General features: G+C 48.3%; 1 protein-coding gene across 4 annotated transcripts in view; it reads left to right on the top strand.

Annotated features, from left to right (window-relative positions):
- NFAM1 (NFAT activating protein with ITAM motif 1) overlaps positions 1 to 25,651 on the top strand; it is a 54,511-nt gene that overhangs the window by 9,953 nt on the left and 18,907 nt on the right. The window contains exons 2-3 of one of the 4 annotated variants that reach the window (XM_027664429.1): positions 10,243 to 10,367; positions 13,623 to 14,226. In XM_027664429.1, the coding sequence (XP_027520230.1) occupies positions 13,689 to 14,226 (538 nt within the window). In that variant the 5' untranslated portion in view covers positions 10,243 to 10,367; positions 13,623 to 13,688. Of the gene's footprint in view, positions 1 to 10,242; positions 10,368 to 13,622; positions 14,227 to 21,372; positions 21,382 to 25,233; positions 25,637 to 25,651 lie in introns of those variants that run through there. The other 3 variants (XM_027664446.1, XM_027664455.1, XM_027664438.1) reach the window with 3 other exon arrangements.

Here is a 25,651-nt window from a genome sequence, read left to right as displayed (position 1 = left end):
TTCCCCTCCCCCGTGGCTCCTTCCTCGGAAAAGAAACATTTGGGGGGTTTCCTCCCCTCCTTTCCCCTCCCCTCCCCTCCGCGCCGCTCCGCTCCTCGGAGCCGAAGCCGCCGACGCGGCTCCCGCCCGCCCCGCAGCCGCGGAGGGCCCGGCGGGGCAGTCGCGCCGCCCCCGGTAAGGCGCGCACCGGCCCCTTTGTGAGCCGAGGGGTCGGGGGGGGGGGATGCGGAGCGCGGCGGAGCCGGGCGGTGGGGAGCGGGGCCGCCTCCGTTTCTCTGCGGGGCGGGAGAGCGGCGGGGGCCGGGCCGGGCAGCGCCGCTGCCGCCCCGGCACTGAGCGCTCGCTCGCACCGGCGGCAGCGCCGCCCGCCCGTGGCCCCGGAGGTGCCGAGAGTAAGTTGTGCGGCGTTAACTGGAAAGGGCCTTTTGGGGGGCGGGCTGCGAGGGACATGTCTGTCTGTCTGCTCCGGTCCCCCCTTGGCTTCTTGCAGAGGGGTGCAGCCCCCGCTGGTTTGGCTCTTGGCGATGTTTGGGCTGTTGTTGGCTGGGGAAGATGGAGCGTGTTGGGGCTTGGGGTGCCTTCCCCAAGGGGGTCAGACGGAGATTTGAGGTGCTCGCAGCTCATTGCTGGCCCCGAAGGGAGCTATGTGCCCTTCTGGGGTGGCGGTGGGGTGCCGGGAGCAGCCTCAGAGGCTCTGTGGGGATTGTCCTGCCGTCAAAGTGTTCTCCACAGCATCAGGGCAGGGAGATGCTTCTTTTAAAGTGAAACCTGCAAATTATGTAATGTCTCAGATGGGTCTGTAGGGAAGCAGCCGCATGGGTCCGGATAACTCGGTCTTAACACCACTTCTTTCACATAAACCACTGGAGAAGCAGTGTGCAGGGTGTTACACTTAGTCTTAGCTGGAAAAGCGAGCTGCCTGCCAGAACTCAAGGTGTTACAGGGAGGTGGGGTAATTGTGAAGCAGGGGTACATGCCCGTTGGGGTTGCCTTGAAAAGCAGAGGAACTCGCCATCCTCCAGACCTGGCACAGTCAGAACGCAGCCTCACACCTGCCTTTTCTCAGAAGATCAGTGCTGTGCACCCATGGAAAGCTTTGCCGGCAAAGGTTATCACTAAAACTCCTTTATGCAATCTGAGTCATGGTGCTCACAGTCATGCAGGATCCACTACTCACTTTTTCCCACTAACACACACACTCTTACTGAGAATTTTGGAATGGTTACCATGTAAAACCTCAGCTCACGCTACTCTTAGGATCTTCTTTTTTCCGTTTTTAAAAATTTAGTTTAAGTGTGTATTCCTTCCTGCTTAGTAGAAGTTTGGAAAGATCCAGATGTACTGCAGAGGTAACTGAGAGCAACTCAAGAATGGTAAACTAATGTCCCTGGCTTTTTTCTTCTCCTGTATGGTGAAGGAGAGGGATGTGGCTTGACCATTGTTCTGGAAAGTTGAGGGATAAGAGTATCGTTAGCAAGCTGCTATTTAGGACTGTGTGGTCTAGACAGTGCCATTTGCTAGTTCTAGTCCTTGCAGCTCTAAGAGAACTTAAATGAAAAGCCCAGTCACATGTTGACCACACTCAACTCTGTAAAATGGGGTGGAATCAGAAATAACTAGTTTCCTGATGTTTCGTTCTCTATTGACTGTGCCCTTAAGAGGGAATGCAGGCATATCTTCTTTCTCCAAACTGCAACTGCAGTTCAGATGCTTTGTGAATGTCAAATGGCCCATTCAGTCACAGCAGGGCAATGTCATGTGCTTAAAAATTATGCACATGCACAGAAGTTTGTGAGACTGAGGCTCTAGTATCATATAATGTTGCTCTTGGTTGAATCACGTTATGAAGAGATGTGGCCAATTGCTGCAGATAAAGCCAAGCTTTGTTTCTGTGTTCATGAATGATTCTGCTGGGTATGTGATTTAAAACGTAGTTGTTGAAGTATGGATTCTTGTTTCCTCTAGAGTGGAAGGCTCTTGGGCACAAACCTGTAGTAGGATTACTGGGATGCCACCCTCCCACACAGGTTCCCATCTTTTCCTGAGCTAGACTGGAATCTGGGCCTTTGTTATTTCTGTGTTCCTTGTTATTATTCAGTACGTTGTACATCCCTCATTAACCTGGCTTGCTTATCACTTACTTAAATGTGGTGGGGTTGAGAGGGAACACAAAGGGTTTCTGTAAGTTTGTGATGGAAGGCACAGGTAAATTCTGCTGGGGTCCTGAAAAACAGGCACAGAGGAGCACTGGGGAAAGGCTGAGCTTCTTCAAATCCTCCCAGCTCTGCTTGCTCAGAGAGGGCCAAATTCAATTTCCATATGACAGCTTCATGCAGCCAGAGCCTCTTACCCTCCTCAGTCCAGCTGGGATTTCTATGAAGTTGGTGGTCAGTTTGCACAAGGATGGAGATGGGGTTGGGTGGTGTAGATTCTTAGTTGCTGTTGCTAATACTGTGGTTGCATTGCTAAGAAACAAAGGAGAAAATGTGCCTTTGGAGCTGTGTTTCTTCCCTTGTTCATCTTTCTCTCTGTCCCCACTGGGGATGTTTCACTCTTTTCTCCAAGTCTTTCACTGCAGCTCTTTGCCACCCCCTTCCTCCCTTGCCACCCACAGACTTCTCTGTCCTGCTTTCTCCAACCTTTGTTTGGTCAGCAATAAACAGATAGTACCAGTACTTAAATATTACATCATTTGAGTCGGGTTGATGCTGTGGGTAGATTAATAAAAGCTATGGGGAGGTGGTGTGTTCTTGAGCCGTTATTCCGGGCCACTGTAGACCTCGGCTAGTGGTGCTCGCCAAAAGCTCACAAGCTGGGAGAAGTGGGCACTTGCATCTCTTTCTGTAAGTGAAAATGCGGGTGGTGAAAGAGCTGAGTATGCCATACAGAGATGATATCTTTTTACAGAGTAAAGGCATGTGTGTCATTAGGAGGCATAATATATTTATTTAAAATAATGCAACTAAAGGCTACATTAATTAGATCCTTGATTATGTGTAAGTAGAGGCAGAAGGCAGGCATATCAACTTACTCCCTTCTGTCAGTCTACTTCATTACTATCTGCTCTTCTGGTTTCATTTGTGCATATCCTGCAGCCTTCTGCCTCAGTAAGGTATTTATTAGATCACCATTTTGCTGAAATCGGGCTCAACTCTTTAAAAAAAGGTACTGTGGTGCAGGATTTGGTGACTGTGTTAGTGAGTGGTCAAAATGACTCAAGTAAAATTCTTACCCCCTTTCCCCGCCTCTGACCAAGTGCAAGGTTTCAAGTTAAGATTTAGAAGCTTGAGGTGTAGAAAGTCCTACTTTTGAAACTTCTGGGAAGTTTCTGTTCGATAGGCATTCAATAGTATTAAAATGTAAGCTCAGTTTTAATAAAATGGCTAAATGCTGGTTTTGTGTTGTCTTTAGAGACTTTAGAGCTGCCTCCTTATTTTTGTCCTCTTCAGTGGAGAAATGAAAAGGCCTGTGTGCACTTCACAGGAAATGAGTGTCTGATACAGGCTTGCAGGCTGCACATTTCCAAGAACCGCTCTCAAGGTATTTTGATAATGCACATTCTCTCTGCCTTCTCCCTTCCTGCTCCCCCTGTGCTTTGTGTGCTTCTGCTTGTTTGCAAACACATGCAGAGTAGGAGGGCAAGAATTGAATGGTGCCACTATTAAATTTGCAGATAGGATGCTTTAGCTTTACATTAGAGCTGTGGCTGGCAAAATTAAGCCAGCTGGCAGCATTCAGTTGCCTTTGTTGCAGAGGGGTTTTATCCTTCCCCTCACTCCCTGCAAAAGCTGAAGAAAAATTTTGACTTCAGATTAAGACTCGTGCAACAAGGGAGTTTTTTGTGTATTTGTGATTCTGCAGTTCAGAAACAGTTTGAATCTACTTTCATACTTCCTTGGTAGCAAAGTTTATTTGGAAACTTAGGCTAAAGCTTAGGCTAAAAATTTCTGCAGTCTGAACTGCATAGCTGGGCTGCTGCGCATCCTGCTGAAGGTGCCTTACTGAATCTAAGGGGGTTTGGCATAAGTTTGCCTGAGTTGGCATGCTACTGGTGATGAGCACAGGTGCTCTCAGGAATGGTTTGATTATGCTTTTTGACAGACCAGCAGTGTTGTTCTTCATGCATATTTTAGTTCTTCCTTGTTTTCTAGTGAGATTTTGGGATGTGGAAGGAGGGAAGTTTGAGCTGGAGAGACGTTCTCCAATCCCCCCTGCTAGAAGTTATGTTCATCCTCCAAGGCCCAGTTAAGTGACACAGTGGACCAAGAGTCCCACTCAAGGGAATGCTGAGACAGAAGGAATGTTTCTTTCTAACATCATCGCAACAGCCGTTTCTGATTCTGAGCTGCTTTAGCAGTAAACACTCAAATCTGCCATTTGTTAGGATGCACACTGATATTCAAGTCAGCACATATAAGGTAGAGGTGCTGTTCTTTTTAGTCATTAAAGAATGAGGAAAAAATGGGCAGAGCTACTTTAGCTACTCTGCAGCAGGTCCATAATTGATTTCTCATAGTGACTTTATATACCTTTGTTTATTACTTTAGTTTTGCACAACTAAAGGACATTTATGCCTTGAGCTGAGCTCCCCTTAGTCTTATGTCAGGTTTGAATGCTTAAGAGGTGTCTTAAAAAGGCATTGCTAAAAAACCCAGCCCTTTGCTGCTGGATTCCTCTGCCTAAGGTCTGCTAAAGCATAATGTGGTAGGTACTGCACAGAAACAAAGCAGAGGCATTTGAGAAAGAAGAGAAATGAGACTCCTCAGATCAGCTCTCTCACTTTCCCCAGAAGCAGCATTTAATGTCTATATGATTGGAGTTTTTCCTTTTATGAGTTTTAAAATTAGTTACTTTTCAATCTCGGTCACCTTTGAACTTCCTCTCATCTAGTTTTATAAAAGAACACAAAAAGAACGTCTTGATTGTACTGTATCTTCCTCTGGAATCCCCTTGTATCTATCTGCTCTCTAAATTGAGCTTGAAGTTTCACCCCTGTCTCTCTGTACACTTACGTTTGACTTCTTATCACCCATCTTTGGGCCCATCATCTTTGTTTCAGCTCTATCTGTTTTTATTTAAGGTGACTGGAACTGACTGCATTATCTCAGGTGGTGACATTACTGTTACGTTCCCACCCATCCATTTTGCAACCTTACTCTCCTGTTTGCATCTTGGTTTTTTAATGACTGCTTTTGCATTCAGAGCTGGAGCTTTCCTTAACAAACCCTCAGCGCTGTTACTTGGCTCATTGGTCAGCTGCGCCACTTAATTTATCACTCTCGAAAATATAGACCCGGTTGGTTTTCCTACAAGCCTGCATGTGTTTGCATTTGTCAGGACAGAGTCTTGCCCGATGTCCTGGTGCTTTCCAGCCTGATGAATTTTGAGTGATCTTGGACTTCTCTTACCTGTAGAGAGTGATTTTGTTACTGTTTGCCCTGGGAAGGTGCTCGAGGGGGCTCACTGCATTTGAGCTGATGTACTTAAGTAACATGAGGCTGTAAGCTGCCTGCTGCGGGGCAAGGTTGGACCTGAGGGGGTTGAGGTGTTGTGGGTAATGGCAGCTTGAAGACAGGGAGAGACAGTTCTAGAAGGGGACCTGGGTCAACATGTGAGTTTGCATGGACAGAGGGAAAGGACTGCTTGCATCAGAGCTGGGAGAGGCTTTGGGCTGCCTGTACCCACCAACCTGTTGAGGAGTGGGTAGGGATGCTCTACAAAGTGGGCTGAGTTGATCCAGGGGGAAGGTGCAGTGGCTGGGAGGATGGCAGAGAGGTGACCAGATGTGCAGGGGCTGAAATGCCTTGGTTTCCTCCAGACACCTCTTTTACACCTCTTATTCACCCTGTGGCATGACTACTCTGTGTCTTCTATCCATCTGCTTTACAGGTCCTGGGATGGCTCTTTAGCTCATGTACCATATCTCACTTTTTGAGTTGTTTCTGGAATGGAGGCTTTGGGGAAGCACAAAGTGTTTCCTGTCATCTGTTGCTTCTTCAGATACCATCTGCCTGATGGGGAACTCTGTCTGGGGATTGCCTCTCCTCCACATCATGTAACCTCGTGCTGCTCCTGTCTTAGCAGTACATGTCAAAAAAAGTTCCTTCCAATACTTGCAGCCCTCTGGCAATTGGTAGTGCAGCTGATTTGATTGAGCACTTCACTTTGCATCTCAACCATCCATTTCCAATTCAAAATCCCTGGGTATAGTCCATGGTGCCCAGCTGGCTTTCTACTCTAATATCACTTTTCCTCATCAATTCTGATAGACCACTCCCTTTTTTCCCTTCACATTAAACAACATTAAATACTGGGAAATCTCCTCAACATCCTGTCCAAGAAAAAAGATAATGCCCACTTGCTTGTGTAGCTTTTCTGCAGTATCCCGTCCCCACTTGCTCGTATCCCAGTTGACTAAATGATTCCCCCAGAGGTTTTCTGTTTTCGATAAACTGAAAACGCCATATGTTTTCTGGGTTTTGTTTTGTTTATCTTGGCCACCTACTATCCCAGTTTCATGACAGCCATCCTCACATAAATTTGTTCCCTATTGTCAGTAATTTATATTCCTTTATATTGGCTCCTCCAGGATTATCTTTTCATCTTCTGAAGGATTATAGAGAAGGTTGTAGGAAGATTTGGAACAGGGACTGGGGTTTTTTAGTGTCTGTGTTTGATGTGTCTGACCCATGGTGGATGCCTTTGCAAGCTGCTGCACCTACAGCTAGTACCTGCAGTGTGACCTACTGTTGTCCCCCGAGCCTGTGCTCTTAGCCAGGCAGCGTCTCTGTGTCATCCTTTGTGGGAAGTCTGCATGCTCTGCTGCTTTAAGATTTCCTAAATAACCCCTCGTGACTTTTTTTTTTTATTCTTTTCACTTTTAACTCTCAGGACTAGTTTCTTTGTTTTGTGTGTTGGAAATCTCCCGTTATAAAACCTAGTGTTGTGATGCGTTTGTGCTTTCTGACCCTCGCCCCTTCCTCTGAAGGCACAGTAGCTGGTGCTGCACAGTCCCCCTCGTATCTTCTGAAGCTGGTCCTTCTGAAGAGCCAAGGCAGGATCTCTCCCCTGTCTCCCTGTGCTCTGGCTGGTGTTGGTTAAGCACCTGGGACTCTTCTCTGACATCATAGTTTTGATCAGGATATTGAGCCAGTTTTATCAGCAGGCCAGGCACTGCTCGTTTCTCAGAGTTAGCTGCTGCTTTGAATTCCTTTCCAGCTAAATGTGATTGTTTTGATAAGAAGCTGTGGCCATCGCAGGGACCACTGATGGCCTTTGCTTCTCAGGATTTACTCATTTCCTCAAACAGGGTTCTGGAACAACTGAAAAAAGTCAGTTTAACCAGGAGACTGGAACAGAGGATATGTATCTATGGTGCTGACCTGGGGGAAGGATGTAAGGCTGAGGAGCCATGATGGGTGGGTGCAGAGCTCTGCTCCAGCAGAGGGCAAGGATGCAGCCCAACCATTGCCCCCCCTTCCCGCTGATCCCCCTCTCAGCAGGAAGATGGGACAGAGCATTTCAAGTAGGGAGTCACAGGGGACTGCTGTTATCTCGGCTTCTTTATTCTTCTTCATCATGCCCTCTCCCCATCTCCTTGTTTCAGCCCCCAAACTGGGGAGAGCCCCAGCCACCTTCCCAGAGGTGTGGGTGGTGCGGAGGGAGGGAAGGCAGCAGGGAGGCTGTGTTCCCTGGCCAAGCGCAGAGCTGAGGTTTTGTGTAGCTCTGCAGCACCAACATTTGCAGGAATGGCTGCTCTGTGAAACTGCAAAGGTCAGGAGCAATGCGACTGGGCTTCCCTCACTTACCAAAAATGCTGTTGGCCAGAGGTAAGCAACAACAACTCTCTTTGCTTAAGCCGTGGCCGGATAGGCTCAGCTGCAGCTTTGGAACTTGGTAGTACCCCCTCCTGATTTCCTTTTTCTTGCCTTTTTTTTAATTCTCTTTTCCCCAGTTATGGGGGAAGGCAGAAATAATTTAGTCTCCAACAGAAGCTGTCTTTGCCAGAAGTCAGATGCTAGTTTTGGTAGTTCTTGGCAGCCTCTGAGTTCAGGGAAACTATGTGGCTTCTGTGTTATTCTGAAATGGCAGGATTACAGTTTCACATTGGGCTATTTTGACGAGGAGTAGGCTCTTTTATTTGGAAGTAGTTCTGAATGTACACAGTATTTCCAAGGTGTGAGGAGGGGACTCTGAAAATGGGTGTCTTTCTTCCAGCTCTTTCAATTATCCCAGTAAAGGCAATTAGCTTTTCCTGTAAACTGCCACCTTGTTGGGTTTTTAAAAGCATGTTATGGAGAAACCAAACATGCTTGAAGACTTCCCTGCCTTGAAGAATATTTGGCACATATCACACTGTCTTGTTGGTTTTCTTGGGCAAAGTCCCTTTAGCCCATATCAACAAAGTGCCACATTAATTCAGAAAACACACATCATAGAAAAATATGGTAAGAAATACAAAACATGAATATCAGATCCATGGGAAGTTATTTGTGGGTTTTGAAGTATGTCCTCCAGCCCCAAAATGTTGGGAAGTGTTTGATAAGACCAGTCCTCTTGCAAGGTGTCCAGCTGGTGATTTCTGGAGACTGCTCTGTGTCTCTGCTGCATCGAAGCAGGAACTGTCACAGTGTGTGTGCTGCCTCAGCTTATTTTATTTTATTAAATATTGCATTCTTGAATGTTGCTTGTGTAGGGAAATGCAGTTTTAGTTTGGGGTATGTAAGTGTGGTGTGGGTTGTTTTCTTTTTTCCATGTACTCCCTCATGTGTCAGACATAATGGCAAGCTCACATCAAATTATTTATAGCCATGGCATAAAAGATAGAGGGAACTGCAATGTCTCCGAGGCCTGCTTTGTGCTGGAGAAATTGGCTGTGATTAACATTGGTCCTCTTAGCTGAGCTGGGCCACATTCCTCCCCTAACCACAGCTCCCTCTGTGCTCTTTGGCATGTCTGTCAGTGCATCTCGTTCCCTCCCCTCTCCATGATCCCTGTCTGGATCAGCCCTGGTCACCTTGGCTGTGGTAGGGTGCTCATGACAAGGGGCATTGGTGTGACCATGCACCGTGGCAGTGATGGTGGCATGGTTCAAACCAGTGCCAATGTGTGGCAGGCGGTGGCGGCCATGGGAACCAGGCTGGCCCACCATTAAAACCCAGCGCTGCGTGCTTGGCTCTTATCAGGGAGGTTTCTTCCAGCCTTTTGCTCAAGCTTTCCTTTGAAACATCCTCCCCAGCCACAAATCAGTAGGCAGCGCATTTCTGTGGGATGCAGACGTGCAAGCAGAGATGTCTGCTCAGGCTCTGCTGCCTGGAACGGGGACACTGCTGCAAGGGCTTGCAGGGTACCTCAGGGAGAGCTTTTCCAAATTATCCCAGCCTCCGTCTAACTGCTCTGGGAACTGCAGGGTTGCTATCTGGGAGATGTCAAAGCTGAATGGATTGGTAATGGGTAGTAATGGGAATTTAAAAATGGGAATTAATAATGCGTAGTAATGGGATAGACCTGCAGTTCTGCAAGTCAACATGGCTTGTGGAGTGTGTGCCCAGTCTGGACTCTGCTGGGGAGGATGCAGAGAAGTGAGGTTATGTGTGTATAAGTGAAGCAGTGCAGCGACTGCCTCTGAAAGGCATGCAGAAAGCTGGGATTGTTTTTTCAGCTTGCTGATGGATCCAATGACAGACAAACAATTGCACATGTGGTGGTCTGCTGCTTCACCAGGTCAGTGGGTTTAGTTTTCCATCAGTGGGATGGAAAGAAAAGTATTGAGAGCAGGGCAGGTGAGTGTGGGTCAGACTGAAGTGGGTCACTTGAATGGCTAGTGGTGTCAAATAAGATACTCTAAATGTTGTGTGTTGTATTGAACACAAGCTGGAGTTTGCTGTTCTGAATCCTTAAGCTTGTTCCTGTTGCCATCATCTCTTAACATTTGGGGTTTTACGGTTCCTGCTTCCAGAAGATGATAGCACCTTTATGGTCTTTCCATTTGTCCTTAAGCCATCTGTGAGCTGCCTGGACCTAACCAGCTCATGGCTTTGTAAGTAGCAATAATAATAACAGCAGCAATAATCCACTTTCTCTGTTGCTATCCAAAGTGCTATATACATGCTTCTACGGTAATACAGATCAAAGACGTTAAGACAGACAACCTGTCCCCAGATTTGTTGTATTTTAGATCCACATTATGGCAAACTAATGGGCTTAGTCACCTGCTTGATGGACTTCTCTTTCTTTTCAAAGGACAGATCTGCTCTTAAGTAAAGCTGTGCAAAAACTGGGAAGTGCTGTATCGGAGCTTTTGAATTTGGACCACTTCCAGGCCTGACATCCAGAAACTCATCCCTATGGGCAGTAAAGACAAAGAGGTAAGCTTTTTCAAGTGTCCTGGAAAAAGAGAGCATCATAGAACGCATCATAGCTGAGTACTTGAGGCTGCTGCTGAACATGGCAGATTTGTCAAGCTCCAGGGTGCAGGGCTGGCTTGGCTGACACCAGATGCCGTGTACAGTCCCCTGGTTTACTAGAACTGTCTCCTTATATGAAATACACTGCCTTGCCTGGGTTGTGAGTGAGGAGGAAAACAGAATGCCCTGTGTTAAGAGCACTTATTTTGAAAAGCTCTTGAACTTGCAGTAAATCAGAAGCTCTGGGGAAATTTATTCAACCTTTTAATTAGCGGGACACCAGCTTTTTAGGGTACATTGCTTTGGCTTCAAGAACTGTTGTGACTTGCATTAGGGAGGTAGTAACTTGTTTGAGTGTTGGGGGGTTTTTGGGGGCTTTTTTTGGAGGGGAGAAGAGGGAAAGCAAATTGTGGTGTGGCAAAACAGAAGCAGAACTAAATATGCATGTGTGTTTCATTACACCCCACGCCCCTGGGTTCGCTTATTCCTAATCCTGAGTCTGCACATCCTCGTTGATGTGGGAGGCCATGTACATGTAGGACCTGTTGACCCATTAAAACTGAACCTTAGAGGCAGTATCAGGAAGCACTTCTAGAGCTAATATTAGTATAACTAATGCTGCACTGCAGGCCAGGCAGTTCTCTCTTGGAAATGGGTCACTGAAGCTAAACAAATTCCCCCCATCTGAGGCTCTGACCCATATGTAGATTTCAAACCGAATGAACAAATTGTCAAGATGCTATTTTTGCATTTACTTTGAATTTGAAATGATGACACAGTCTCAGTTCTTAGTCAGTGAGATTTCTAGTAGCAGTGGATTTTTCTTAAAGGACTTGGGTGAATGACTCAAGGCTGAAAACTGGGACAAGCTAGTTTGTTTTTTTTTTCCTGTCAAATAGCATCTGCAGCCTTAAACAAATTATATATTTGTTGTTACATTTAAAACTACCCTGGAAATGAAAGACAACTGCCTGCTTTTGTTTACTTGCTTGAATTAATTTTTCATCCTCGACCTGTGAAAGTGGCAAAATTTCTGTTTGGACCCAAGAGAAGTTGCTATTTAGGAAGGCTCCTTCTCAGTCCTCTCGAGGCTTCCCAGTCCTCTCGAGGCTATATCCGCAGCCCTGGAGACATCTGGCAGATGACCTTCTTTTTCTATAGGAGCTAATGTCAGTGGGCAGCTTCAGTGCCCAGACACCCAGGGGAGAGGAGAAGGAAAGGGACAGAGATAATGCAACTTCTTGTGGCACCTACTGCTGAGTTTTCAGTGGTGATAGATGGCCCTAGTTGCTGCACGTGGTGACTGTGTTTACTTGCATTCTGCTCACTAAATCACTTTCCCCTAAGATTTATTCTGACTTGCTGAACAGCTTGAGCAGCTTTTAACTGCTGCCTTTTTTTTTTTAATGGAAAAGAAAAAACCCAAGTTGATTAACTCCTTCCTACCCCTCCCACCTTTCTCTGAGTGTGGAATTTCCCTCCTCCTGGGACATGTAGCTAAAGGGCAGGATCAACAGCATTCAGAGCAGTACCAGGAACATTAGCAGCTTGTGGACTGCAAATCACAGGGCTAGAAACTGGAGAAGCTTCCCAGGCTGCTCTTGGAAAGGATGTTTATTGCTCCCATGTATGGAATGCCATGTGCCTGGCTGCTACATTATTGGTATTACTGTTAAGTATTGAGACGGATGTTAGTTGAGAAAAGATCACTGTAGGCAAGGCATTGGCAGGCACATGCTCCCTTTCCAAAACTACTGTGCCCATGCGAAGGACAGATGTTTGGCCCTGCTGCTCTGTGTCCTCTCCCCAGGTGCAAAGTGGGCTCTGCAGGGCCATCCAGTTGGTGCAAGCACCAAACAGAATGAGAGGCTTTTGAATAGCTGGCAAAGTGTGTGAGACAGCGGAATCTTACCAGGAGCTAAGCTTAACACAAAGCTCTCCCTCCAGAGCAAGCTCTCCACAAGTCCCTGCACAGTCCCTGGGGGTTGCCTGCCTGCTATGAGCCCCAGTGCTCCCTCAAGTTCTGCTGTGGGGAGGGACTGCTGGAGATGAAGTGTGTCTCTCCCTCCGCTGCAGGCTGTGTGTCAGCAGTCTGTCCTGCTCCAAGCATGGCTATGCTGTGAGCGAGTATGACTGGGTTAATGGAGTATGTCAAGGGACCGAGGGCAGGATTTGGTGGCGAACTACTGACTTGTCAGGCCTGGGGAAGTGGTATGTTACAGCTCAGCTTCTCACACAGAATGAGCCTCTGGCTTAGGGCTGTGGTTTTTATGTTTGTGCACACACACACATTCAGAATATGTACTTTTTTTATATATAATTGAAATGACTTGGATGGCTGATGGCAACACTGGGTTCAGAAATTTGCATTTCTGAAAACAGACAGTCTGGTGATAACACAAGGTGCAGGAGATGAGCAGGGTCGTGACAGTACATGAGCAGAGGACGGTGACTGGGAGAGGGCAGCGTTGTCTGTGGGCAGGGGGAGATGTCCTTCTGGAAGAAAGAGAAGTTAAGGGGCTGGAAGGGCATCAATAGTATCTGATGAGCCCAGTGTTAAGTGGGCTCATTTGTGGCAGTCCAAGCCCTGAAGTTGATGTTGTAACATTTCTTGAAGGGGTCTTGATCTGAGGCCTTTGCTTTCTCCTAAGAGAGTGAAACAGGCATATCATGGGATGAGGGAGTTAGTTCATGGGGTTTGGTGGGAAAGACTCATTCCCATCTTCTGTTTCTTCTAAGTCCTTTTACTGGAGAAAGCATTAGAGCGGTGCAGAGAAACCTTTCTACCTTTCATTGAATGACAAATGATACTGCTTTGCAAAATTTTTCCCTTCTGATTTGGAGTGTCATTTCCCTTTTCCTGTCTCAAGGCCACTGAAAAATCCCAAAGCATCCAACAGGGGAAATCTTGAAATTACAAGATCATCTAGGTTCAAACCAGCCTTCTGAAGGGGTGTGCAGGAGTTCCTGGCTGTAAATCACAGAAACCAGTGGATGCAGAGCTCTGTAAGGTGCCACCTTTTGCTGATGGGACCCAGCTGGAGCCCTTCCTGCACATATATCCTTGGTGTCCCTACAGCTGGGGATTGGTGACATACAGTAGTTCCTTGGTACCCTCTTTAGTACTCTTGATGGTCTTTCTCCCTTGTGAAGTGTCTTCACTTGCCCAGGTGGAAGAAGGTATTGGGTTTGCCTTACTCTGCTTCTGTCTCGCAGGCTGGATGCCAAGGAGGAAGAATGGTAAAGGCAGCATCTTTCCAGGATCCATGGGCTCTTTGAGAGATGATCAGAGGGAGGCCAGATGATCTGCACAACACGCACACCACTGTTTCTCATCTGCAAAGGCAGCATCGGAGCGTTCTCCCCAGCCCTGCACCCGGCTTGCCCGATCGTTTCCGGATGTTTCGCAGCTGCGAGTGGGAGGTCCTGGAGCGATCCCTCAATATCCTCCAGGCCAGTGACTTTTACTGGGGCCCCTTGTCTGTGGGGGAGGCCCACGCCAAACTCCAGAGGGAGCCTGTAGGCACCTACTTGGTGCGGGACAGCTCGCAGGGGAACTGCTTGTTCAGCCTGAGTGTGCGGATGCCAACGGGGCCTGTCAGCCTCCGAATCTCTTTCCAGGAGGGCTATTTCCGCCTGAAGAACTGGTTTTCAGACTGTGTGGTCCAGCTGCTGGAGCTGGTGGTGGCAGGGACCCGGAACAACCCCTTACACTTTGATGAGATGGGGGGAACCCCCCTGGTCTTCTCTGAGCCCCTGTGCCGGAGCCGCCGGACAGTGCCCACCCTGCGAGAACTGTGCTACCGAAGCCTCCCCGCTGGTGCCATGACAGGGGACAGAGCAGGGCTGGGGGGCTCCTTGGGGATGTGTCTGAGGGAGGAGGTGGTTTCACCCCTGCACAGAAGGGGAGGGTCAGAGGGGAGTGTTGTCCCCAGCCCTTCTCTGTCCTGGGCTGGGAGATGATGCTGTACATGTGGAAGACAAAGGGAAATGCCTGGTATGTGACTGTGCTGGTGGGATGTGTGCCACGCCAGTGGGGCTGGGCTGGCTGCTGGCAGAGGAAAGGCGAGGGCAGAGGGGAGCACGGCTTGAACCCGCTGGCTGTGACTGATGTGTCCTTGTATGTGCACAGTGTGTGACTTTTCCCAGAGATGCCTGGGGTAAAGCCAAACCTGAAGAGCAGAGATTTCCACCACGACCAAGTCCTGCTCTTGGCTCCATTTATAACTTAAAAGCTTAAGAAGATGACTTGCCTGTCCTCCCAGGTCAGCCCTGTGTTTTCTTCTACCCCAAAGTGCTTGAGCTCATTTCTGCTTCAAACCTGCCCTTGTGAAGTGGTGCAGCTGAGTCCAGTCCCACAGCAGTGCAGCTTGGACATTGGTGGGCATGACCCCTGTGCTGACTGGATCCCCACGTAGCTGGGGCAGAGCGAGAGCACGTTTCACTCCTTGCAGCACAAATGTGATGCCAGTTACTTCAGAGGCCACCATTTGCACCAGAGTGAAACCATTGCAGCCATGTATGATGCAGGCAGCTTCACTGGCTTTTGCATTGCTTTATTTAATCGGATTTTTGTGAGTGCAGATGGGTTACGCTGTACCAAGGGCATGGCGTTCCTGCGGAGGTAACCCTGATCTGGAGAGTTGTGTCTACCCTGGGAGGGTGTGAGGAGATGGGATCCAGTGCCCTTTCTTATGCTCATGTGATAGTGAGCTGCTGCCATCTATTGAGCATCAGAAGATGTTTTGGTTTTGCCTCCAAAAAGGCAAAGATTTTTTATATAAAACTTCTAAAATTTTAATAAACATGTTTTTATATTGATTTTTAAAAGTCAGTGAATGCATGGAGATATCTTCATTCCCTTGCAGTGCTGAAAAACCAGTTAGTTTAGCGCCAAGGCATGGCAGTCAGGCAGAAACTGAACAAGTGAATTTCTTATAAAGACCAAAAGCAGCACGTAAATGAATGGTCATAGCTGGGAACACTAAACTTAATTAATCTTATAGTGTAATTAATTGAAGAATTTTCGAAACAGAGAATACTTCTGAAAATCTCAGCCCTGCATTTTTAGAAAGTATTTTTAGTACCTTAAAATTTGTACTGAGTGTTTGAAAGACCGGTGAGTAATTTAAGATCCTAGAACAAGGCACAGCATCAGTGAACTTGAGCTGGCGAGGATGCGTACAAATGAGAGGAACAGAGTTGGCTTAAATAGTGTCATGGTTCATTTCAGGGATTCGGGCAGGTATGTCTTCTAAGTAAGTGACTGAAAACAGCTACATGAGAGGAGAAATTCAGATGCTGTAAAATTTGAGCCAAACTGTTTTGCATGCTGCCAAGCATCTGTAGCTGGGCAGGCAGCCTGCTGAGCTCATGCTGACTTTCCCCTTCAGACCTATATGGGAGAAAAAAGCTGAACATGGGGAGAGATTACACTGAATTTGCTCTTTTGTCTTCAGGTATCTTATCTGAGGAACTAAAGCGTGTGGTCAGCACAGAGAGAGAGAGATACAGGCTGTGATTCATCACAGCAGCCTAACTTAGACACTGAATTATTCTCTGGAGGGCTCTGTCTCTCCACTGGTGGCGAGATGCCTGGCCTCCTGTCTCAGGGCATAGACTTATGAACCAAGGTAGTTAAATAAGTGCTAGGGAAGTGGCAATCTTCTCCGTGCTGCCTGCTCCTCTCAGCCTCAGGGAGGCCAGAGGCAGCTTGGTGGCCCTGCAGCTGCTGTGTCTCTCAGCCCAGTGCAAAAGCACTGGCTGGTATCGTTCACTACTGCAGGGTTTGCATGCCCTGTGGCGGCTGAAACGCGGGCATACCGTTGATTGCTGTCAGCATCTCAGGTGGCTCTGGGCACCTCTGGGACCATTCCCTGGCTCTTGGTTGAAGCCCCTGCCTCGGCAGGGTCAGCCATAGAGCTGACCTCCCTCTCTGCCTGCTGTGGAGGAGTGGGACTGGATCTGCTGCCCCAGGCATCATGCCCATCCCCTCCATCCTTTTCTTTCTTGGGGGTTTCTTTGCTGAGGTCCCTTGGCTGCTTTCCTGCCTTCCATTCAGAAAGCAGGGAGGGGGGAAGGAGCAGGCTAATTTCTTCCATGTTTAGAACTGAGTACAGGAATGCTGCTGTTTTCTGGCCATGGTTATACCTCACTGAGGGAAGAGCTTTCCAACTGGATTGCTCTGACCTGGCTGTGAACTGTTCTCGTTTGGCCACAAATGAGCATCTTGGGTAGTATGGCTGGGGGCTGCAGAAGAGCCCTATTTGCTGCCTGGATTGCACTTTAGGAAAATCGCACCACGGGAGAAGGAAATAGTATGGATTTTAATAAAGTCTACTTTATTTTGTGCCTTTTTTTTTTTTTTTAATTGCACAGCAAGCGCTTGTCTCAGTCTTACAAGAGAGTCAATTGCATGCAGGGCTGCAGCGAATTGATTTGAGATCTGTGGATGAAAAGCAGTGAATTACTGCCAAGCATTGTTATATTGTGGAAGCTTAAGGCACATTATGTGTAAGTATCCTCATTATTCCCAAGGAGAGGTCACTTTGCAGATCAGGATTGGTGCAAGAAAGGAAATCAGTTTGGGAGGAACAGAAAAGTGAAAAGTGCATTGGCTGAGGCAAACGTTAGAGTCTTTCATTTTCTGCTTGGATGTTGGAAGAGAAACCTTTTTCTTTAAGCTCTTGAGAAAAAAAGATGTGCAAAGCAAAACTCTTAAGAATTTACTTCCACAGGGTGACTGCAAACACTATCTTGCTGCTTTCATTAATGAGTGGGAGATGTTCGCTTTAATCACTCTGCCTCTGAACTGGTCCCTCTGCCACGTAGGAGCAGCTCCTGGTGGTCTGTGTCCAAATGTTTCTTTTGGTGGCTCCTAAAGGGACTTATGAAGAAATTGTAAACTTCCTCATAACCTCCTGAGCGTCATTCGGGGAATAGAAGAAAATTGTTTGCATTTTTATAAGTTATGTTATACATTTCTCCAGCTGACTCATTTCACTTTGCTGAGGAAACTTACACAGCCTTGCAAGCTGGTTTTTTTCAACCCTTCTTCTTAACAGCAGAAGTTGAAAAGTTTAGTCGTTGTGAGAGGGGCTTCCTCTATCATGCTGCAAAGGACCTGGATTTCAGTCCCAACGTGCCACAGGCATCCAGCAGGAAACTGCTCTTTGTCTGGTCCCAACTAGCTGTCTGTTAGCTGTGCTCTGGGGCCCCAGGGGTTAATTTCCCAAAATCCTTCGCTAAAACTTGCTAATAACTTCCATATGTACCCATGTGTGTGCTCAAGAGGGGCCCCACAGCCAGCAGCTCTTGTAATAATACTTGATTACCTCTGACATAAGGGTCTGTATGTCATTAGGAATTCAGGATTCACCGAAAAACACAAGCTTGTGCAAAAGCACTTTAAAAATTTATTAGCATTTGGGTATCCTCAGTGTTTGGAAATGAGCTTTTCTTAGGTAGTCAAGCTTCAAAGTAAAGCCTGTGTACACACAGCTGGGTCTCAGTTTTGACCCTTACCCTGATGTCCCTCCGAAAATGTGTTTTTGTATCATTAGTCTTTAAGTGTGCCAAACCCCTTAATTTACAGCATACCTTGGTTAGGCAAATGTGATGTCTTTGTCTGATTGAGTTCATTTTGCACCGATTCTTTAGATGTTTGGCATCTGTACAGTTATACCAACTGCATGCAGTGGAGCTTTCTGCTTGCCCCGCGCTAGTCCCTGGTGCAAAGGCTGGGTTACTGAGGGCAGCCTTCAGAGAGAAAGCAGGTGTCAGGGGAGAGGGAGATGTGGCAGAGCTGCTCTGCAACTCTCAATGCCTCCCTGCGGAGCTGCCTAGGTCTCAGCATGCTCCTGCTGCCTTCTGATCTCAGCTGGGGCTGGCAGAGCTGGGGTTTTGATTCAGGCAAAGCAGAGTACTTCCAAACGCTTCATGTGCAAGGGCTGGCTCGATAGACTAGGACTCTTCATCCAGAAAAGAGATGGCTGAGGTCTGTGACAGAGATCTATAAAGCCTAAATGCCATGAAATAGGTGACCACGTGTGTGTGTTTTCTTAAAAACCTAAGGAGGCATTTGATGAAATACTCAGGTGCAAGACCCAAAAGGAGACATTTCTTCATGTGAAGTGTATCTTAAGCTGTGGAAGCCCCTGCCACAGGCCACTGGCAAGGCTAACCTCTGTGTGGGTACAAAAAGGGGATTAAATGGGGATTGATGGAGCATCTGTGGTGGAGGAAAAGCTGAGCTGGGAAACAGGGGAGAGGTGGGATCCAGGTGCAGCTTTGAGTTCTGTGCCTTGTTGGGCAGACCTGAGCTATGGCAGGAGTGTGGGAGCAAGCCAGCCTATGCTTAGCCAGAGGCTCAGCAGCACAGGATGCTGCCCAGGCCAACTGAGCCAGCGGCTTGGCAAGGAACAGCTGTGCTGAGCTCTGGTTGTGCTGAGTTCCTGTGCTGAGCTCTGGTTGCACATGGGACTCCTAGAACCTGCGCTGGAGCCCCTTGAGACCTGTACACCCACCATGCAGCGTGCAGTTGCGTGCTCCAGCAGTTTGGTGGCAGCCCCAAAGGGAGCAGGGCACAGAAGCCCTCGGGCGCTTCTTCCCAGCTTTCAGGAGCAGAAAAACTGGGACACCCATCTGATGCCTGGAGGCAAGTGTCAGCACAGGCTGAGGATAAAAACATCGCCAGCATCCAGAGTGAGTGAAAGAGCCTGACTTGTCAGCTGAGGACATTGGGGGAGGCCAGCATCAGCCCAAGGTGATTGGGGCAGAGCTGGGGGGTCCCAGCCTGACTAACCGCATGTCAGAAAGGAGCTGCAGAGCTTTGAAAAGCATAGCACTGGCAGCCTCCTAGATCTGCGTTTGATTCATCCAACCCACAGCAAATGAAAGGCATACACTTTTAAAGATTTTTGGCTCCTGCACTACCTGCTCTCCCAAGACACCAGCCTTGCCGTCAGAGCTCTCGACCTTTGAGCTGGTCCCAACGCCACTGAAATCAATGACCAGATTATTGTTCCCCTCTGAAGATTTTTGATTAGACCTCCCCATTTTGTCAGGCTGATGTGAGCAAATGTGGGTTTTCCACACTAAACGTAATCAAAACAAACCCTGCTCCCACTGGCTTGTGCAACAAATCATGCTGGGGGAATTGCTGGCATTCAGCATGATTAGCCCAAGCGCAGATGCCTTCCAGCTTGTAAACAATAGCCTAAAGGATTGGAGAGGATCACAAACAAAGCACTTACAGACAAGACAGCATTTTCAAAAGGGACTTGAAAGCTTATGTCCATTGGGGGTTTGTCTTTTAAAAATAAACCAGAAGTAAACAAATTGACAGAAGGGGCTCTGAAGAATCTAAGAGAACTAAAGTGAGGAGACTGGATATAATACTCCAGAAATTAAGCTGGGGAAAACTTAAGACATGGCTAATGGGTCCTTTTAAACTCTTCAACAAAATGTCCCACAGCCTTAGGATTGGGCCAACACTGGAAACTCCACCTGTCCCCGTGGATGAGGCTAGGTGGGGTGTGTAAGGGATGCAGGAGAAAACCCTGCTCCAATTCACAGGGAGAAAAAAATCCCTTAAAAATGTGTAAGAGGAACAAAAGAATCAAGCAACTTGTGCTTGTTTTATGGTGATTCAGTCTGAAAGGAACATTTCCTCCCTGCGCTGCAAGCTAGTGACAAATTGCTGTGAATTTCTAAGTGAAAACTGTTCAAGTCATGTAAACCAGAGTTTTTGCATTGTGCTTTTACTCATTTAAAAAAAAAATCTCATTTTTTATATAATATCTTTTAAGCATGGGCTGAATTATTTTCAGTGATATCTTATTTCTCCTGGCCCTGGCAGAGTGAAGTAGCAAAGTGCCCAGCTTTGCACTCAAGAGCTCCTGCAAGGGGACAACAAAGTTCTTGATGTTGATGGAGCTGGCTGCTCATTTAGACGCCACGGTGAATGGGAGCTGCGGTAAGAGCTTGCCAGCGTCACTGTAACTGAGATGGTGTTGCAAGGAATGCCAGGTCTGGAAAGGTGTGAGCATCCGTCATGCTTTCCCTGGTTCTGTGCGTGCTGGGAGCACAGTCCTGCCGCAGATCCCTTTGGTTAAAAGCTTCAAGTAGCAGCTGTTCTAACCACAGAGCATGTACATTAGCACCAAGTATGTGCCAAGTCCTTGCTGCTAGACTTTCAAGTGCATCTAGAGTTGTTACGGGACACGGGGAATCTCAAGCCTAAATTAATACAGGTGCAAATCCAAATGTTCTAGATAGTATCCAACCCCCATGTTGTTAGTACTTCAGTACTGCTGTTGTACACTCTGCAGTACTGAGTTGGGAAGGACTGATGGTTCCGTTTATCCTTGGACTTCTGTGAAGAGCTCTCCAAGGCATTGGGATGGGAGAATGGAGTGGTGGAGAGCAGGAGCTGAAGATCTTTTCCTGCTCTTACAGACTGTGCAGGGAATCAGCCAAATATGAAGGCAACTCTAATGTACATGCTGAAATACCTAAAATAAGCCATGCAAACAAATCAGTCGTATGTTATCCAGATGGGACTGTTCAAATCCAATAATAGCAGTAAAGTGCTCCTGAACTCTGCAGAGAGAGAGATTATAGAAGGATCAGGTATAATTATAGTGCCTTATTATTACCATTCTCATCATTCTTTCTAACAAAGCTTTTCAATAGAATGAAAAAACTTCTTGCAGAAGAACGTAATGTGTTTGCTGGCATTTTTTCATTCTTCCCTCCAAGGCTATTGAAGTCAGTCCTGTAAATGGTGTTAATAAATATAGTAATGATCTTGGGCTATTATCTCTCAGACAAAACCTTCTTTAGCATTTCTTTATGGCCTTGACTACAGCAAGCCATTCTCCTGAAACATCTCACTGTTGCTACCACTAGTGAGAGCACCAGCAAAAATATCCCACTGTTGCTCTGATCCTTCCCTTGATACAAGCTCTTCCAAGTAGGGTTAAGCAAACAACCTTAAAATATTAGTGGCTCCAAGTGGCATGTCTATGTACTGCTCCATGTATTCCACCTGGAATATAGGTGGAGTCATTCAGCAAATATTCTTTACTTTGGAGAAAGTCATAGAGCTGGAGGTACATCTGTGCAAGCTGTTCTCCTCTACCCAAGTCCCGTCTCCTCTGAACACCATCAGTGCTTGTGAGAAAAGCCCAGGGTTATCAGAATCAGACTGCGGGCAAAATGGGTGTGGAAAACACACATCATTGTCTGCAGGTTGGTCTTGTGGGCTGGCACCACTCAGAGAAGGAAAAAGGCCTCCTGGTATTTTTTCAGCAGCATCCCTATCCAAGTCCTGGAAGTATTGCCATTGAGGGAGCCTGTCAGTACAAGGGAGCCATGCTCCCCATGGAGACACAGCCTCACAGCCGCTCTGAAATCCAGTGCAGACTTCCCAGTGAGGGGATTTCTCATAGGAGGGAAGTCCCCGGCAGCACTTCCACTTCTGCATCTCCCGCAGCCTAGGAGCAACTTAGTCTGGGGAAAAGCTGTCAGTGAGTGTGCAGATGGTAAACATGCTACTGATGCATCTTGTTCTTAATCTGCAGCACACCCTTCATTGCCTTCCTCGTGGCCCTGATTCGGCAAATCCCTCACACTTCTCTCAGCTTGGGGAGATCCCTGTGCCTGTATCAAGTGTTGCAGTGCAGGAGAGCCTTCATGTCTCCATCCTGCTCACCTGCAAGTCCCAGGCAAACCAGGAGAAGAGGCAATGCATTTTGAACAGATGCAGCAGGCTTGGAGGGGGACGGGTTAGGTTTGTTTCTTGGGCAGGGAGGAAGGGGCAGTTTGCTGAAACAGGTCTTTCTCTTCTCCTCTCCCCATAGCAAGCACCTTGGTAGAGCCTTGCTCTCAGCTCATGAAAGTAGGGCAGACTCTAACCACATTTCAAGCTGTCTGCGTTTTTGGATTCTGGGTAACTGTGATCTCTATCTGTTCCTAGAAGAGATTTAAAGAACTTATAAACCACAGCTGGGCAGAGATAATAAAGGAAGGAATGGTGGGGTGGGGAAGGATCTCCCCAGATTGGGGAGAGAGTGGTCTGCAGGAGAAGCCATGGGCCCCGCTATGGTAAAGGGTCTCAGCATGACTACTTGGGCTGTAGGGGGACACAGAGGGGCTGCCTTAGGGAAACCTCAGCAATATTAGTAGCTAGGTATAAAATGTGAGTACATGTATATGCATGTGTATATATATCTCTCTAAAGAGCAAGTGGAGATATAATTACCCACAGAAGAAGGAGTCTGGACCCTGCTATGGTGTCCATCTAGTCTCACCTTCCTGCACTTGTTTCTGCTGAGGTTATGTCTCCATGCAGACAGGATACGCTTCCTCTTGCACCCCAGGGTTTTTTGCATTTCTTATCCTTGTTGGACCCACATCTATCATCCCGTGGTTTTCCAGGCAGAAGAGACCCTTTTCACTGGAGGGGTTGGAGTGGGTTCAGGCTCAGTGCCTAACCTCCAGGCCCATAGAGAGGTTCACAAAACCTCTCCCAGTTCTCCCCATAGCCTATGGCAGCCTTGGCTGCTCCCGGTGTGCTCAGCAGTGCTCTGTAAGGGTTTGAAAAACAAAACCCCATGGTCATCCTCTTGCATTAGGCCAAAACTACAGATCTTTGTCCTGTAGTTCTGTCAGCCGGAAATGTAAATCGCAGGTGGGAAATTGAGGGATGGGGAGGGAAGACAGAATGAAACACATTTTTATATTGGCAAAAATCCTAGTGGAGGTGCAGTTCTTCCAGCAAATACTTTTGCCAGGATTCTTTATTTAGTTTGTATAGCCAGAATAGGGCCTGGTGACAAAGAGATGTTTTTCCACCCTAGGAGGTTGTGCTGTAACAGCTGTATCAGCCTGCATATTCTCCACAGTCCACAATAAAAGAAAAGTTGAGGAATTAATAGAAAGAAAAAACTATTAATTTGCCAGCGAGGTACTTAGCTACTTAATACCTTCCCAGCTTTCCTCCCAGGAGCTGGCAGAGGCCTGGTGTGCATGAAGAAAGCTGTGACAATCTAAAGTGGGGTGTGATTGCATGCATGTGTCTGCTGCAGGGGTCCATGCTGGTTCCCAGGGTCACTGTAGCTGTGCTGCAGGTTCTACTTCTCAACATCCTGAGCTGGAAAGCTGCTGCAGGCCAAAGAAAAGGTTCCTGTTAAAAAAAATAAAAAAAAAAAAAAAGGGAAGACATAAAGCCAGAAAGAAAAGCAAGAAGAGGAGCAGAGGAGTGAATGAGGTGGTTTGGGTGCAGGGGAGTGTTGAACTCTTGGCTTCTTGAACAAGCTCAGAGGGAAGGAGCTTGGATTTGGAGGCAGTCATGGGGCAGGCCTGGGTACCTGGTGGCAGTCAGAAGTTGTTGCCTGCCAGGGCGAGAGGAGCTGGGTCTGGCACAGCTGGCTGGCTCAAAGCAGGGCTTGCTGAGGCCCAAGCAGTTTTCTTGCACAGACGAGACCAGAAGGGCCATCTGGCGAGGCCATTGCTGGCAGGGACTGGTTCTGCAGCTCCCTTGCAACTGCTGCCATCTTGTCCAACATGATCCTCCCTGTGTCTGCACAGGACCCAGCCCCTGCCAAACCTGCCTGCCTCCCACCCTTTACCCCCACAGAGAAGATGCACAGCCCTTCACTCAGGAGGATTTCAGGGCATGATGTGCACACCTCAAAGCATGCAGCTGGCGAGGAAGGAGTTTGGACTCCTGTTTTAGGAGAGCACTGCTGACAGCATGCCCTGCTCCTGCCCGGCATCCCACCCCCAGCACTTTTGCTGCTAATGTGAGAAAGTTTGGGCTGGCCTGGTCATGGCACCATGGGGCTGGTGACACGTCCTGTGCCTGTGAGAGGGCTGTGTGCCTGTGACTCTTCTGCTTGTGCTTCCATGGGGACTAGCAAGGTGGGCTGCTGGGGCTGCTCACAGCAGCTGCACACCCTTTGGTGCAGCGAGTCTGTGGCTTTTTGTGGGGGCACTGATTTGAGCCTGCCCCTGCTGAGGGTGAGCTGCACACCATTACCAGCACCTTGACTAGTGCAGCATCCCTGGTCCGTGGCATGAAATAGGTGCCTGGGCTTTGCTGGTGGTGGGAAGCACCCAGGTGTGGTGCCAGGAGGCATCTGCACTGAGAGGTGTCATTCATAATAAAACTGTGCTCCTCACTAGCGCTGGCAGGATTTTTCAGAGCGCTCTTGGTGTAGGAGGGATGGCTTTTAAGCGACTGGGACAGACAGTGCCGGGGTGGAGGCAAAGCTGGCAGCAGCTCCCTGTGCTTTGTTCCCCGGCTGGGGGCTGCTGCCCCCCAAAAGTACTCAGCAGAAGTGACTCAGCTGCCTCTGCCACAGGGGGCTGTGAGGGGAGCCTGCAGTGAAGGGGCAAGAGGTATGTGTGTGGGATGACAGGTCCGGGCTGCTGTGGGGACAGTGACCTCTGGCAGCAGCGAGGGGCGAGGAGGGCAGGAGACAGCGGGGATGGGTTACACCCACGGCAGTGAGGTTCATTTTCCTTTTCCGCACCCTGTCTTCAGCCGCTCCTGCCTGACGGGCGAACTGCAACCGCAGTATCTGCAGCTTGCTGAGTAAAAGTTGTTCCTCAAGCTGTTGATTGCGGTTAATTACCATTAAATTTGCCTTAAATGGATCCTAGTTGTACTCGTTCACTTCGGGGTGGCGGCTGCCAGGTGCGAAACACAGTGGCTGCCCCGGTGCCCTGGGACCGGGGTGGGTGGGTGCGGGAGGGAGGGAAGGAGGGGGCGGCCGGGGCGGCGGCGCCATCTTGTGGGTGAGGGCGCGGGGCGGTGTCCGCCGCCGCCACCGCTCCTCAGGCCCTGCCCGCCAGCGCGGCACGGCAGGTCTGGGGCTCGGTGTCCCCCGGCGCTCAGTGTCCCCCCGCCTCAGGGGCTCAGCTGCCCCGCCCGGTGCGGGTGGACTGCCCAGGGCAAGCTTTAACCCACTGACTCAGGCAGACCTAACACGGTCTCTCTGCCCTGGTCCTATGTGAGCCTCAGGCACGGTCAAGTGGATGTTCTCCTGGAAGGTGTCAGCCTGAGAAGACAAAGGTGTGCCTCCAGGCGAGTTTCTGCTCGCCCCAGCTTGACACGCAGGAAGCCCATGAAGGAGAACTGTAGGGAGCACCACGAGGCTGAGGCATGGCCCCCAGAGTGTGTCAGGCCTGTGGTAATTCAGCCTCTGGAGTCTTTCCAGCAGGTGAACAGAGAAAAA

Source organism: Corapipo altera, unplaced genomic scaffold (assembly GCF_003945725.1).
Source record: "Corapipo altera isolate COAL_440 unplaced genomic scaffold, ASM394572v1 1, whole genome shotgun sequence".
Taxonomy (NCBI): domain Eukaryota; kingdom Metazoa; phylum Chordata; class Aves; order Passeriformes; family Pipridae; genus Corapipo; species Corapipo altera.
The sequence above is the reverse complement of the archived record's forward strand: the minus strand, read 5'-3'. Positions and strand labels throughout refer to the sequence as shown.